Source organism: Scyliorhinus canicula, chromosome 14 (genome assembly GCF_902713615.1).
Source record: "Scyliorhinus canicula chromosome 14, sScyCan1.1, whole genome shotgun sequence".
In the NCBI taxonomy this organism is placed as follows: domain Eukaryota; kingdom Metazoa; phylum Chordata; class Chondrichthyes; order Carcharhiniformes; family Scyliorhinidae; genus Scyliorhinus; species Scyliorhinus canicula.
Genome location: NC_052159.1, coordinates 159,166,203 through 159,180,761, shown reverse-complemented (window position 1 = coordinate 159,180,761; position 14,559 = coordinate 159,166,203). Strand labels below are relative to the sequence as shown.

Below are 14,559 nucleotides of genomic sequence, written 5' to 3'. Positions count from 1 at the left end.
CTCCCTCCCCATCAGCCCTCCCTCCATCATCCCCTCACCCTACTCCCCATCAGCCCCTCCACTCTCCCCTCCCAGCCCCTCAACCCCTCCCTCCCCATCAGCCCCTCAATCCCTCCCTCTCCATCAGCCCCTCAATCCCTCCCTCCCCATCAGCCCCTCAACCCCTCCCTCCCCATCAGCCCCTCAACCCCTCCCTCCCGGCCAGTCCCTCAACCCCCTCCCTCCCCATCAGCCCCTCAACCCCTCCCAGTCCCTCAATCCCTCCCTCCCCATCAGCCCCTCAACCCCTCCCAGTCCCTCAATCCCTCCCTCCTGGCCAACCCCTCAATCCCCCTCCCTCCCGGCCAGTCCGTCAACCCCTCCCTCCCGGCCAGTCCCTCAATCCCCCCCCTCCCTCCCTATCAGCCCCTCAACCTCTCCCTCCCTGTCAGCCCTCAACCCCCCCCTCCTGGCCAATCCCTCAACCCCTCCCTCCTGGCCAATCCCTCAACCCCTCCCTCCCGGCCAATCCCTCAACCCCTCCTCCCAGCCAGCCACTTAACCCCTCCCACCCAGCCAGTCCCTCAATCCCCTCCCTCCCAGCCAGTCCCTCCCTATTTCCCTCCCAGTCAGTCCCTTAATCCCACCTTCCCAGCGAGTCCCTTCAGCAATCAACTTTACCCAGCTTGTCACTGGTTTGAAACCACAATTTGCCAAATGTGGATTGCTGGTCTGAGTCTAGCTGGGGAAGGAATCTCCTGGCAGGAGGGGCAATAAATCAGCAGCCACTCAGCAATCGACACAATACTCAGTTCCCCCTGCCCCACATCTACAACAACTGTGTCCCAGACACAGGCCAGTCCAGGTCAGCGAGAGCAAATAATCACCGTTCACAACCCATTTCCCAAATCTTTCAACACCCTCTCTGATTTAATCCCATCTTTGGCAAGGTTTCTGAATCGACCGTAACCTCCCAACTCCCTGTGTGTGCGGACACTCCTGTCCTACATCTCCATCAGCGGTCCATCATTCTTCACCCAACAATGACTGGAAAGTCTGCTCCTGTCTATTCATCACTTTAGACACCGTGATGAGATTATTGTGACAATCCCGTTCAGAATTCATATGTTGAGAATATCATTTTCAGCACCAGGACTTAAAGTTTTAATTACAGAAAATGGGTCACCTGGTTTAGAAACTGGTAATGATAAGTTGGTTATTTCAGTAAGGGTTAGTTAATGTGCATTTTCCCCCATGTGTCACATTGCCATGGAGATGGGTGGACCTTGGTGAGATTCTTTGTCTGAGGTTCATTTCTGTGAATTCAGTTAGGGCAGAAACAGCAGCAAAGAGACGGCGTCCGCCCTGGGTCTGCTGTAGCTCCTTGAAAGCCAAGAAAAAAAACCCAGACCCAGAGCTGGAGTAAATGCTGGATCTCTCGTCTCTGACGCAGCCTGTGATTGGGAGTTGGTATTCAGTATAAGACAAAGTTGGCATGGAGAAAAAAACAACTGGGAGATTGTTTTGACGGATTCTGAAGGCGGAAATCTGCAATATTCTTCTCAAGAAGTTAACCTTGTTGCAAATGGAGTTCTGGAGGTTGTTAGCTTGGTAAGAACATAGAACATAGAATAGTACAGCACAGAACAGGCCCTTCGGCCCTCGATGTTGTGCCGAGCATTGTCCGAAACCAAGATCAAGCTATCCCACTCCCTGTCATTCTGGTGTACTCCATGTGCCTATCCAATAACCGCTTGAAAGTTCCTAAAGTGTCCGACCCCACTATCACAGCAGGCAGTCCATTCCACACCCTAACCACTCTCTGAGTAAAGAACCTACCTCGGACATCCCTCCCGTATCTCCCACCCTGAACCTTATAGTTATGCCCCCTTGTAACAGCTACATCCACCCGAGGAAATAGTTGCTGTTGGAAACCAAGGATGTTTTCTGATGTTTTAAGTCACTGCACAGGAGTCACGGGGAGGCGGTGCTGGAGCTGTAGAACGTGAAGTCGTGAGGACAGTAAAGAAATCGGAGATTCACTTACCAAATCCAAATGGAAGGACCAATAAACTGTAGTGTCAATACCACTTAATTTGTTAATTATTTTTGGATGTAGGATTTATTTTAATTGTGAAATCTTGTGTATTTCTCTTGGTTCTTTGCTGAATGTTTGGATTTTTACTTGAAACGTTAATGGTCCCGAACTGGACTGTAACAAGATTGCCTGTGATCTGTGACAGACTCAAGGAGCTTTGTATTGCTTATTGTAAAGGATAAAAAGTGAACTTACAGGACAGGGTGGACAATGATATTCGGGCTGTATGATTTAATAACTGGTGCAGCATCTTTAGTGCAGAACACGTGGGAAAGGTCAGCACCCTGAAGAGGCAAGAGAGAGATTAAATATACTTCACACACACACCTCAGCATCTGTCTCACATCCACGTCTACCGTATCCTGTAACATACAATCCAAACAGGTGTGGTTTACTCCCTCACCTGTAAGGTGGCCTCACTCCCATCTTTAGTTGCCAAGGGCACTGGAACCAACCCGATGGTGTGGGTTTGGAGTCGGCGCACATTCAAACCGGCTTCACTGGCTGTTTCTAATTCCTGACAGCTCAGTCAAGCAGTTGAGTTTTTACATAGAAACATAGAAGATAGGAGCAGGCGGAGGCCATTTGGCCGGTCGAGCCTGCATCACCATTCTATATGATCATGGCTGATGATGCAAATTCAGTGTCCCTCTCCCGCTTTCTCTCCATTCCCCTCGATCCCTTTAGCCGCAAGGGCCACGTCCAGCTCCCTGTTGAATATATCCAACAAACCAGCCCCGGCAGCTTTCTGTGGGAGAGAATTCCACAAGTTCACAACTCTCTGAGAGAAGAAGTTCTTCCCCCATCTCAGTCCTGAATGGCTGACCCCTTATTCTTAGGCTGTCACCCCGAGTTCTGGACGTCCCCAACATCGGGAACATTCTTCCCGCATCCAGCCTCTCCAGTCCCATCAGGATTTTATATGTTTCTATGTGATCCCCATTCATTCTTCTAAACTCCAGTCAGTACAAGCCCAGTCCATCCAGTCTTTCTCCATCTGTCAGTCCTGCCATCCCGGGAATTAGCCTGGGGAACCTTCGCTGGACACCCTCAATAGCAGGAACCTTCCTCAAACTAGGAAACCAAAACCGCCACAATACTCGGGTGTGGCCTCACCAAGACCCTGTGTAACTGCAGCAACACGTCCCTACTCCTGTACTCAAATCCTCTCGCTGTGAAGGTCAGCATGCCATTAGCTTTCCTCACCGCCTGCTGTACCTGCATGCCAACCTTCACCCCCTGCTGTACCCGCATGCCAACCCTCACCGCCTGCTGTACCCGCATGCCAACCTTCACCCCCTGCTGTACCCGCATGCCAACCCTCACCGCCTGCTGTACCTGCATGGCAACCCTCACCGTCTGCTGTACCTGCATGCCAACCCTCACCGCCTGCTGTACCTGCATGCCAACCCTCACCGCCTGCTGTACCCGCATGCCAACCCTCACCGTCTGCTGTACCTGCATACCAACCCTCACCGCCTGCTGTACCTGCATCCCAACCCTCACCGCCTGCTGTCCCTGCATGCCAACCCTCACCGCCTGCTGTACCTCCATGCCAACCCTCACCGCCTGCTGTACCTGCATGCCAACCCTCACCGCCTGCTGTACCTGCATGCCAACCCTCACCGCCTGCTGTACCTGCATGCCAACCCTCACCGCCTGCTGTACCTGCATGCCAACCCTCACCGCCTGCTGTACCTGCATGCCAACCCTCACCGCCTGTTGTACCTGCATGCCAACCCTCACCACCTGCTGTACCTGCATGCCAACCTTCACCTCCTGCTGTACCTGCATGCCAACCCTCACCGCCTGCTGTACCTGCATGGCAACCCTCACCGCCTGCTGTACCTGCATGCCAACCTTCACCGCCTGCTGTACCTGCATCCCAACCCTCACCGCCTGCTGTACCTGCATGCCAACCCTCACCGCCTGCTGTACCTGCATGCCAACCTTCACCGCCTGCTGTACCTGCATGCCAACCCTCACCGCCTGCTGTACCTGCATGCCAACCCTCACCGCCTGCTGTACCTGCATGCCAACCCTCACCGCCTGCTGTACCTGCATGCCAACCTTCAGCCACTATTCCACCGTGACACCCAGGTCTCCCCGCACTTCCCCTTTTCCTAAACTGCCACCATTCAGATAATCCGACTTCCTGTGTTTGCCATCAAAGTGGATAACCTCACATTTACCCACATTGTATTGCATTTGCCAAGTGTTTGCCCACTCAGCCAGCCTGTCCAAGTCACCCTGCAGCCTCTCTGCATCCTCCTCACAGCACACACTGCCACCCAGCTTAGTGTCATCAGCAAATCTGGAGATATTGCAATTCCTTCATCCAAATCATTAATGTATATTGTGAACAGCTGGGGTCTCAGGATGGGGTGCTCTTTCCAAGAGCCGGTGCAGACTCGATGGGCTGAATGGCCTCCTTCTGCACTGTAAATTCTATGTAATTTCAGCACTGAACCCTGCGGTACCCCAGTAGTCACTGCCTGCCACTTTGAAAAGGACCCGTTTATTCCCACTCTCCACTTCCTGTCTGCCAACCAGTTCTCTATCCTCATCAATACATTACCCCCAATACCATGAGCTCTAATTTTTGCTCACTAATGTCTTGTGTGGGACCTTGTCAAAAACCTTTTGAAATACACAAATACACAACATCCACTGGTTCACCCTTGTCCACTCTACTGGTCACATCCTCAAAACATTCCAGAAGATTTGCCAAGAATGATTTCCCTTTAGTGAATCCATGCTGACTCGGACCGATCCTATCCCCACTTTCCAAATGCTCAGTTACTTCATCCTTAATTGACTCCAGCATTTCCCCACCACCGATAAAACGTGGGGTTACATTAGCTCCCCTCCAATCCATTGGGACTCTTCCGGAGTCTATAGAATGCTGGAAAATGATCACCAATGTGTCCACTATTTCTCAGGCCACTTCTTTAAGTACTCTGGGATATAGAGCTCCAGGCCCTGGGGATTTATCGGGTTTTAATCCCATCAATTTCCCCAATACAATTTCCTGACTAATATAATAATAATAATCTTTATTGTCACAAGTAGGTTAAAATTAACACTGCAGTGAAGTTACTGTGAAAAGTCCCTAGTTGCCACATTCCGGCGCCTGTTCGGGTACACAGAGGGAGAATTCAGAATGTCCAATTCACCTAACAGCACGTCTTTCAGGACTTGTGGGAGGAAACCGGAGCACCCGGAGGAAACCCACGCAGACACGGGGAGAACGTGCAGGCTCCGCACAGACAGTGACCCAAGCCGGGAATCGAACCTGGGACCCTGGCGCTGTGAAGCAATGGTGATAAGCACTGTGCTACCGTGCCAGTTCCTCCTTCATTCTAGACCCTCTGTCCCCTAGTATTTCTGGAAGGTTATCTGTGTCCTCCTTAGTGAAGACAGATCTAAAGTAATTGTTCAACTGGTCTGCCATCTCTTTGTTGCTCATGATGAATTCACTTGATTCTAACTGTAAGGGACCTACATTTGTCTTCACCAGTCTTTTTCTCTTCACATATCTATGGAAGCTTTTGTGTCAGTTTTTATGTTTTCTGCAAGCTTACTCTCTAGTTCTATTTTCCCCTTCCGAATTAAACCCTTTGTCCTCCTCTGCTGAATTTTAAATTTCTCCCAGTCCTCAGGCTTTCTGTTTCTTCTGGCCAATTTATATGCCTCCTCTTTGGCTTTAACACTCTCCCTGATTTCCCTTGTTAGCCATGATTGAGCCACCTTCCCCGTCTTGCTCTTGCGCCAGACAGGGATGTACAATTGTTTACGTTCATCCATGTGTTCTTTAAATATCTGCCTATTACCTATCCACTGTCAACCCCTTAAGTATCCTTTGCCAGCTTATCCTGTCTAATGCATGTTGTATACCATCAGTTAGCTTTCTTTAAATTCAGGACCCCAGTGTCAGACTTAGCTGTGTCACTCTCCATCTTAATGAAGATTTCTACCATATTATGGTCACTCTTCCCTCAAGGATCTCGCGCCAGAACTTTGCTAATTAATCCGCTCTCGTTGCTCAATACCCAGTCTAGGATGGCCGGCTCTCTAGTTGGTTCCTCGACATATTGGTCAAGAAAACCATCCCTTATACATTCCAGGGAATCCTCCTCCATGGCATTGCTGCCAGTTTGATTAGCACAATCAATATGCAGATTGAAGTCACCCATAATGACTGCTGTACCCTTACAGCACGCATCTCTAATTTCCTGTTTGATGCCATCCCCAACCTCACAACTACTGTTTGGTGGTCTGTACACAACTCCCCCAACGATTTTTGCTCATTAATGTTCCGCAGCTCCACCCATACAGATTCCGCATCATCCAGGCTAATGTCCTTCCTTAGTATTGTGTTCCTCTTTAACCAGCAATGCTACCCCACCGCCCTTTCCTTTCCTTCTAACTTTCCTGAATGTTGAATATCCCTGGATGTTGAGCTCCTGTCCTTGGTCACCGTGGAGCCAGGTCTCCGTGATCCCAATTACATTAAATCTGTTAATGATCGTCAGCGCAGTTAATTCATCAACTTTATTATTACAAATGCTCCTCGCATTGTGGCACGGAGCCTTCAGGCTTGTTTAATTTTGACATTTATTGCCCTTTTAGAATTATGATGTAATGTGGCCCGTTTTGATTTTTGTCTTTGGTTTCTCTGCCTTCCAGTTTTCCCTTTGCTGCCTTACCTTACTTCCTGCATTGGTTCCCATCCCCCTGCCATTAGTTTAAACCCTCCCCAACAGCACTAGCAAACACTCTGCCTTGGACATTGACAATTTAACAACTGCCGGGCTCCCCGTTCTGAGCAAATACACGCTCTTTAATTTCAATTCTATGGTGTGCTGACACAACACACGTGAAACACAAAATGACAGAGCAGTTCAACTGACAGAGAATTAACCCTTTACAACACAGATCTAATTATCTGCTGTTTATTCTCAAAGATCAACGTTTCTTGAAATTTTACAATTTAACAAACAGGCAAATCAGTTAAAGCCAGCACTCTGTTCTATCGCTGTGGTCCAAAGCTACTGTTGTAAACTATCAGAATTTGTGTGTCTGATCTGCAAACCCCCTCAGAAATTGGGACTGAATATAAATATCATTCTTTAAACTCTAATTAAGAACCTACCACTTTGAGACTTGCAATTGCAGCAAAGTAGGGTGCCCCTGTATATCTGTAAATGAGAAAAATGTTGAGTGGTCAGATTTTATTGAAACATAGTATATGTGTGACAAGTCTAATTAATTTTCCCAATTATTTCATTCACCCAGTTTTATTTTCTGTGTGAGTAATTTTAAACTAAAAATATACCGACAAGTGCACATTGCACAGTGGGTGTTGATAGCAACTGTTCCACAACATGTCTGGTTAGACCCACACAGACCTGTTACTCCCTCAATCCCCTCTTCCCCAGTCTCTCCCCCTCCCGCCCCTCAGCCCCTCCTCGCTCCCTGCATCCCACAACTGCTCCCGTCCCTGGCCCTCCCCACTCAATCCCATGGAACATTAGCTGGTGTTCGCAGTGCTGTGTGATTGCAGCTTGCTGTTACAGCCCGACACCTTTGGTGAGAGTCAAACGCAAGTACTTGTCCTGAAAATGCCTGAATCTCAGTTTGCTGTCATGTCCAATTTCATCTTAAACTTCCAATCAAACCGGGAAACGCCAGAATGTGATAGGAACAGAACTGTAACACACTCACTCTGTACATCCACCAACAATTCCTATCTTTCCATCTTGTCCTTTATGTTTTTTCTCAGTTAGAGGCGGAACAATATTCCTGACCAGCTGAAGGTTCTTTTCCATATTTCCGGCTGGTCTGTGGCTGTGAAATGTAAAAGTGCGGCACAGAACTGAAACACAAGAGAAAGACAACCTTTCACTTAACAATGCTAAAAAAAAAATCAAGGCTTCAACAAACTCCCATTGCTCAATCTCCAGGCACAGAACTGAGGGAGCGCCGCACTGTCAGAGGGTCAGTACTGAGGGAGTGCTGCACTGTCAGAGGGTCAGTACTGAGGGAGTGCCGCACTGTCAGAGGGTCAGTACTGAGGGAGTGCTGCACTGTCAGAGGGTCAGTACTGAGGGAGTGCCGCACTGTCAGAGGGTCAGTACTGAGGGAGTGCCGCACTGTCAGAGGGTCAGTACTGAGGGAGTGCTGCACTGTCAGAGGGTCAGTACTGAGGGAGTGCTGCACTGTCAGAGGGTCAGTACTGAGGGAGTGCCGCACTGTCAGAGGGTCAGTACTGAGGGAGTGCTGCACTGTCAGAGGGTCAGTACTGAGGGAGTGCCGCACTGTCAGAGGGTCAGTACTGAGGGAGACCCTCACTGTCAGAGGGTCAGTACTGAGGGAGTGCTGCACTGTCAGAGGGTCAGTACTGAGGGAGCGCTGCATTGTCAGAGGGTCAGTACTGAGGGAGTGCTGCACTGTCAGAGGGTCAGTACTGAGGGAGTGCTGCACTGTCAGAGGGTCAGTACTGAGGGAGTGCTACACTGTCAGAGGGTCAGTACTGAGAGAGTGCTGCACTGTCAGAGGGTCAGTACTGAGGGAGTGCTGCACTGTCAGAGGGTCAGTACTGAGGGAGTGCCGCACTGTCAGGGGGTCAGAACTGAGGGAGTGCCGCACTGTCAGAGGGTCAGTACTGAGGGAGACCCTCACTGTCAGAGGGTCAGTACTGAGGGAGTGCTGCACTGTCAGAGGGTCAGTACTGAGGGAGTGCTGCACTGTCAGAGGGTCAGTACTGAGGGAATGCCGCACTGTCAGAGGGTCAGTACTGAGGGAGTGCTGCACTGTCAGAGGGTCAGTACTGAGGGAGTGCCGCACTGTCAGAGGGTCAGTACTGAGGGAATGCCGCACTGTCAGAGGGTCAGTACTGAGGGAGTGCTGCACTGTCAGAGGGTCAGTGCTGAGGGAGTGCTGCACTGTCAGAGGGTCAGTACTGAGGGAGTGCTGCACTGTCAGAGGGTCAGTACTGAGGGAGTGCTGCACTGTCAGAGGGTCAGTACTGAGGGAGTGCCGCACTGTCAGAGGGTCAGTACTGAGGGAGTGCCTGCACTGTCAGAGGGTCAGTACTGAGGCAGCCCGCACTGTCAGAGGGTCAGTACTGAGGGAGTGCCGCACTGTCAGAGGGTCAGTACTGAGGCGAGTGCTGCACTGTCAGAGGGTCAGTACTGAGGGAGTGCTGCACTGTCAGAGGGTCAGTACTGAGGGAGTGCTGCACTGTCAGAGGGTCAGTACTGAGGGAGTGCCTGCACTGTCAGAGGGTCAGTACTGAGGGAGTGCTGCACTGTCAGAGGGTCAGTACTGAGGGAGCGCTGCACTGTCAGAGGGTCAGTACTGAGGGAGTGCTGCACTGTCAGAGGGTCAGTACTGAGGGAGTGCTGCACTGTCAGAGGGTCAGTACTGAGGGAGTGCTGCACTGTCAGAGGGTCAGTACTGAGGGAGTGCCTGCACTGTCAGAGGGTCAGTACTGAGGGAGTGCTGCACTGTCAGAGGGTCAGTACTGAGGGAGTGCTGCACTGTCAGAGGGTCAGTACTGAGGGAGTGCTGCACTGTCAGAGGGTCAGTACTGAGGGAGTGCCGCACTGTCAGAGGGTCAGTACTGAGGGAGTGCTGCACTGTCAGAGGGTCAGTACTGAGGGAGTGCCGCATTGTCAGAGGGTCAGTACTGAGGGAGTGCCGCACTGTCAGAGGGTCAGTACTGAGGGAGTGCTGCACTGTCAGAGGGTCAGTACTGAGGGAGCTGCTGCACTGTCAGAGGGTCAGTACTGAGGGAGTGCTGCACTGTCAGAGGGTCAGTACTGAGGGAGTGCTGCACTGTCAGAGGGTCAGTACTGAGGGAGTGCCGCACTGTCAGAGGGTCAGTACTGAGGGAGTGCCGCACTGTCAGAGGGTCAGTACTGAGGGAGTGCTGCACTGTCAGAGGGTCAGTACTGAGGGAGTGCCGCACTGTCAGAGGGTCAGTACTGAGGGAGTGCCTGCACTGTCAGAGGGTCAGTACTGAGGGAGTGCCTGCACTGTCAGAGGGTCAGTACTGAGGGAGTGCTGCACTGTCAGAGGGTCAGTACTGAGGGAGTGCTGCACTGTCAGAGGGTCAGTACTGAGGGAGTGCCTGCACTGTCAGAGGGTCAGTACTGAGGGAGTGCTGCACTGTCAGAGGGTCAGTACTGAGGGAGTGCTGCACTGTCAGAGGGTCAGTACTGAGGGAGTGCCGCACTGTCAGAGGGTCAGTACTGAGGGAGTGCTGCACTGTCAGAGGGTCAGTACTGAGGGAGTGCTGCACTGTCAGAGGGTCAGTACTGAGGGAGTGCTGCACTGTCAGAGGGTCAGTACTGAGGGAGTGCTGCACTGTCAGAGGGTCAGTACTGAGGGAGTGCTGCACTGTCAGAGGGTCAGTACTGAGGGAGTGCCGCACTGTCAGAGGGTCAGTACTGAGGGAGTGCCGCACTGTCAGAGGGTCAGTACTGAGGGAGTGCTGCACTGTCAGAGGGTCAGTACTGAGGGAGTGCCGCACTGTCAGAGGGTCAGTACTGAGGGAGTGCCTTCACTGTCAGAGGGTCAGTACTGAGGGAGTGCCGCACTGTCAGAGGGTCAGTACTGAGGGAGTGCCTGCACTGTCAGAGGGTCAGTACTGAGGGAGTGCCTGCACTGTCAGAGGGTCAGTACTGAGGGAGTGCCTGCACTGTCAGAGGGTCAGTACTGAGGGAGTGCTGCACTGTCAGAGGGTCAGTACTGAGGGAGTGCCGCACTGTCAGAGGGTCAGTACTGAGGGAGTGCTGCACTGTCAGAGGGTCAGTACTGAGGGAGTGCCTGCACTGTCAGAGGGTCAGTACTGAGGGAGTGCCTGCACTGTCAGAGGGTCAGTACTGAGGGAGTGCTGCACTGTCAGAGGGTCAGTACTGAGGGAGTGCCGCACTGTCAGAGGGTCAGTACTGAGGGAGTGCCTGCACTGTCAGAGGGTCAGTACTGAGGGAGTGCCGCACTGTCAGAGGGTCAGTACTGAGGGAGTGCCGCACTGTCAGAGGGTCAGTACTGAGGGAGTGCTGCACTGTCAGAGGGTCAGTACTGAGGGAGTGCCGCACTGTCAGAGGGTCAGTACTGAGGGAGTGCCGCACTGTCAGAGGGTCAGTACTGAGGGAGTGCTGCACTGTCAGAGGGTCAGTACTGAGAGAGTGCCGCACTGTCAGAGGGTCAGTACTGAGAGAGTGCCGCACTGTCAGAGGGTCAGTACTGAGGGAGTGCCGCACTGTCAGAGGGTCAGTACTGAGGGAGTGCCGCACTGTCAGTAGGGTCAGTACTGAGGGAGTGCTGCACTGTCAGAGGGTCAGTACTGAGGGAGTGCCGCACTGTCAGAGTGTCAGTACTGAGGGAGTGCTGCACTGTCAGAGGGTCAGTACTGAGGGAGTGCTGCACTGTCAGAGGGTCAGTACTGAGGGAGTGCTGCACTGTCAGAGGGTCAGTACTGAGGGAGTGCTGCACTGTCAGAGGGTCAGTACTGAGGGAGTGCCGCACTGTCAGAGGGTCAGTACTGAGGGAGTGCCGCACTGTCAGAGGGTCAGTACTGAGGGAGTGCCGCACTGTCAGAGGGTCAGTACTGAGGGAGTGCCGCACTGTCAGAGGGTCAGTACTGAGGGAGTGCCGCACTGTCAGAGGGTCAGTACTGAGGGAGTGCCGCACTGTCAGAGGGTCAGTACTGAGGGAGTGCCGCACTGTCAGAGGGTCAGTACTGAGGGAGTGCCGCACTGTCAGAGGGTCGTACTGAGGGAGTGCCGCACTGTCAGAGGGTCAGTACTGAGGGAGTGCCGCACTGTCAGAGGGTCAGTACTGAGGGAGTGCCGCACTGTCAGAGGGTCAGTACTGAGGGAGTGCCGCACTGTCAGAGGGTCAGTACTGAGGGAGTGCCGCACTGTCAGAGGGTCAGTACTGAGGGAGTGCCGCACTGTCAGAGGGTCAGTACTGAGGGAGTGCCGCACTGTCAGAGGGTCAGTACTGAGGGAGTGCCGCACTGTCAGAGGGTCAGTACTGAGGGAGTGCCGCACTGTCAGAGGGTCAGTACTGAGGGAGTGCCGCACTGTCAGAGGGTCAGTACTGAGGGAGTGCCGCACTGTCAGAGGGTCAGTACTGAGGGAGTGCCGCACTGTCAGAGGGTCAGTACTGAGGGAGTGCCGCACTGTCAGAGGGTCAGTACTGAGGGAGTGCCTGCACTGTCAGAGGGTCAGTACTGAGGGAGTGCCTGCACTGTCAGAGGGTCAGTACTGAGGGAGTGCTGCACTGTCAGAGGGTCAGTACTGAGGGAGTGCCGCACTGTCAGAGGGTCAGTACTGAGGGAGTGCTGCACTGTCAGAGGGTCAGTACTGAGGGAGTGCTGCACTGTCAGAGGGTCTGTACTGAGGGAGTGCCGCACTGTCAGAGGGTCAGTACTGAGGGAGTGCCGCACTGTCAGAGGGTCAGTACTGAGGGAGTGCCGCACTGTCAGAGGGTCAGTACTGAGGGAGTGCTGCACTGTCAGAGGGTCAGTACTGAGGGAGTGCCGCACTGTCAGAGGGTCAGTACTGAGGGAGTGCCGCACTGTCAGAGGGTCAGTACTGAGGGAGTGCTGCACTGTCAGAGGGTCAGTACTGAGGGAAGTGCTGCACTGTCAGAGGGTCAGTACTGAGGGAGTGCTGCACTGTCAGAGGGTCAGTACTGAGGGAGTGCTGCACTGTCAGAGGGTCAGTACTGAGGGAGTGCCGCACTGTCAGAGGGTCAGTACTGAGGGAGTGCTGCACTGTCAGAGGGTCAGTACTGAGGGAGTGCCGCACTGTCAAGGGTCAGTACTGAGGGAGTGCTGCACTGTCAGAGGGTCAGTACTGAGGGAGTGCCGCACTGTCAGAGGGTCAGTACTGAGGGAGTGCTGCACTGTCAGAGGGTCAGTACTGAGGGAGTGCCGCACTGTCAGAGGGTCAGTACTGAGGGAGTGCTGCACTGTCAGAGGGTCAGTACTGAGGGAGTGCCGCACTGTCAGAGGGTCAGTACTGAGGGAGTGCTGCACTGTCAGAGGGTCAGTACTGAGGGAGTGCCGCACTGTCAGAGGGTCAGTACTGAGGGAGTGCCGCACTGTCAGAGGGTCAGTACTGAGAGAGTGCGGCAAAGTCAGAGGGTCAGTACTGAGGGAGTGCCGCACTGTCAGAGGGTCAGTACTGAGGGAGTGCTGCACTGTCAGAGGGTCAGTACTGCGGGAATGCCGCACTGTCAGAGGGTCAGTACTGAGGGAGTGCCGCACTGTCAGAGGGTCAGTACTGAGGGAGTGCCGCACTGTCAGAGGGTCAGTACTGAGGGAGTGCCGCACTGTCAGAGGGTCAGTACTGAGGGAGTGCCGCACTGTCAGAGGGTCAGTACTGAGGGAGCGCCGCACTGTCAGAGGGTCAGTACTGAGGGAGTGCCGCACTGTCAGAGGGTCAGTACTGAGGGAGTGCCGCACTGTCAGAGGGTCAGTACTGAGGGAGTGCAGCACTGTCAGAGGGTCAGTACTGAGGGAGTGCTGCACTGTCAGAGGGTCGGTACTGAGGGAGTGCCGCACTGTCAGTGGGTCAGTACTGAGGGAGTGCCGCACTGTCAGAGGGTCAGTACTGAGGGAGTGCCGCACTGTCAGAGGGTCAGTACTGAGGGAGTGCCGCACTGTCAGAGGGTCAGTACTGAGGGAGTGCTGCACTGTCAGAGGGTCAGTACTGAGGGAGTGCTGCACTGTCAGAGGGTCAGTACTGAGGGAGTTGCTGTGTTGGGGCCTGGGGTCTGTCTCAGTGTGAGGCCGGGTCCTGGGGCCTCTATCCCGGGCAGTCTGAGCTTCAATCCGGGGGCCGCACGAAGCGGGTGGGCTGGAGGCGGCGGGACGGGGGGGGGGGACGGTCCCGGTCTCCCTCTCCCTCTCCCCCCCGGGGCGGGATTCCCGGTTTACCGGCGGCGCGGAACCCGGCGGCGGCCAGCTGATCAGAGCGATACATCCGGGAGCGACCAATCAGCATCCAACCAATCACAGGGCGCTGCGTCCAGCCAATCACAGGGCGCTGCGTCCAGCCAATCACAGAGCGAGCAGCAACCAGCCAATCACAGAATGAGCAGCATCCAGCCAATCACAGAGCGAGCAGCAACCAGCCAATCACAGAGGGTGCAGCAGCCAGTCAATCAGAGAATGAGCAGCATCCAGCCAATCACAGAGGGTACAGCATCTAGCCAATCACAGAGGGTGTAGCATCCAGCCAATCACAGAGGGTACAGCATCCAGCCAATCATAGAGGGTGCAGCATCCAGCCAGTCATAGAGGGTGTAGCATCCAGCCAATCACAGAGTGCAGCATCCAGCCAATCACAGAGGGTGCAGCATCCAGCCAATCACAGAGGGTGCAGCATCCAGCCAATCACAGAGGGTGCAGCATCCAGCCAATCACAGAATGTGCAGCATCCAGCCAATCACAGAGGGTG

At 53.5% G+C, this 14,559-nt stretch overlaps 1 protein-coding gene across 1 annotated transcript in view; it reads right to left on the bottom strand.

Annotated features, from left to right (window-relative positions):
- naxd (NAD(P)HX dehydratase) overlaps window positions 1–14,130 on the bottom strand; it is a 29,847-nt gene extending 15,717 nt beyond the window's left edge. The window contains exons 1-4 of the mRNA XM_038817959.1: window positions 14,037–14,130; window positions 7,805–7,955; window positions 7,233–7,278; window positions 2,272–2,361 (exon numbers count right to left, since the gene is read on the bottom strand). Coding sequence (XP_038673887.1) covers window positions 2,272–2,361; window positions 7,233–7,278; window positions 7,805–7,955; window positions 14,037–14,103 — 354 coding nt within the window. The 5' untranslated portion in view covers window positions 14,104–14,130. The remainder of the gene's footprint in view (window positions 1–2,271; window positions 2,362–7,232; window positions 7,279–7,804; window positions 7,956–14,036) is intronic.
- Window positions 14,131–14,559: the final 429 nt, after the last annotated feature.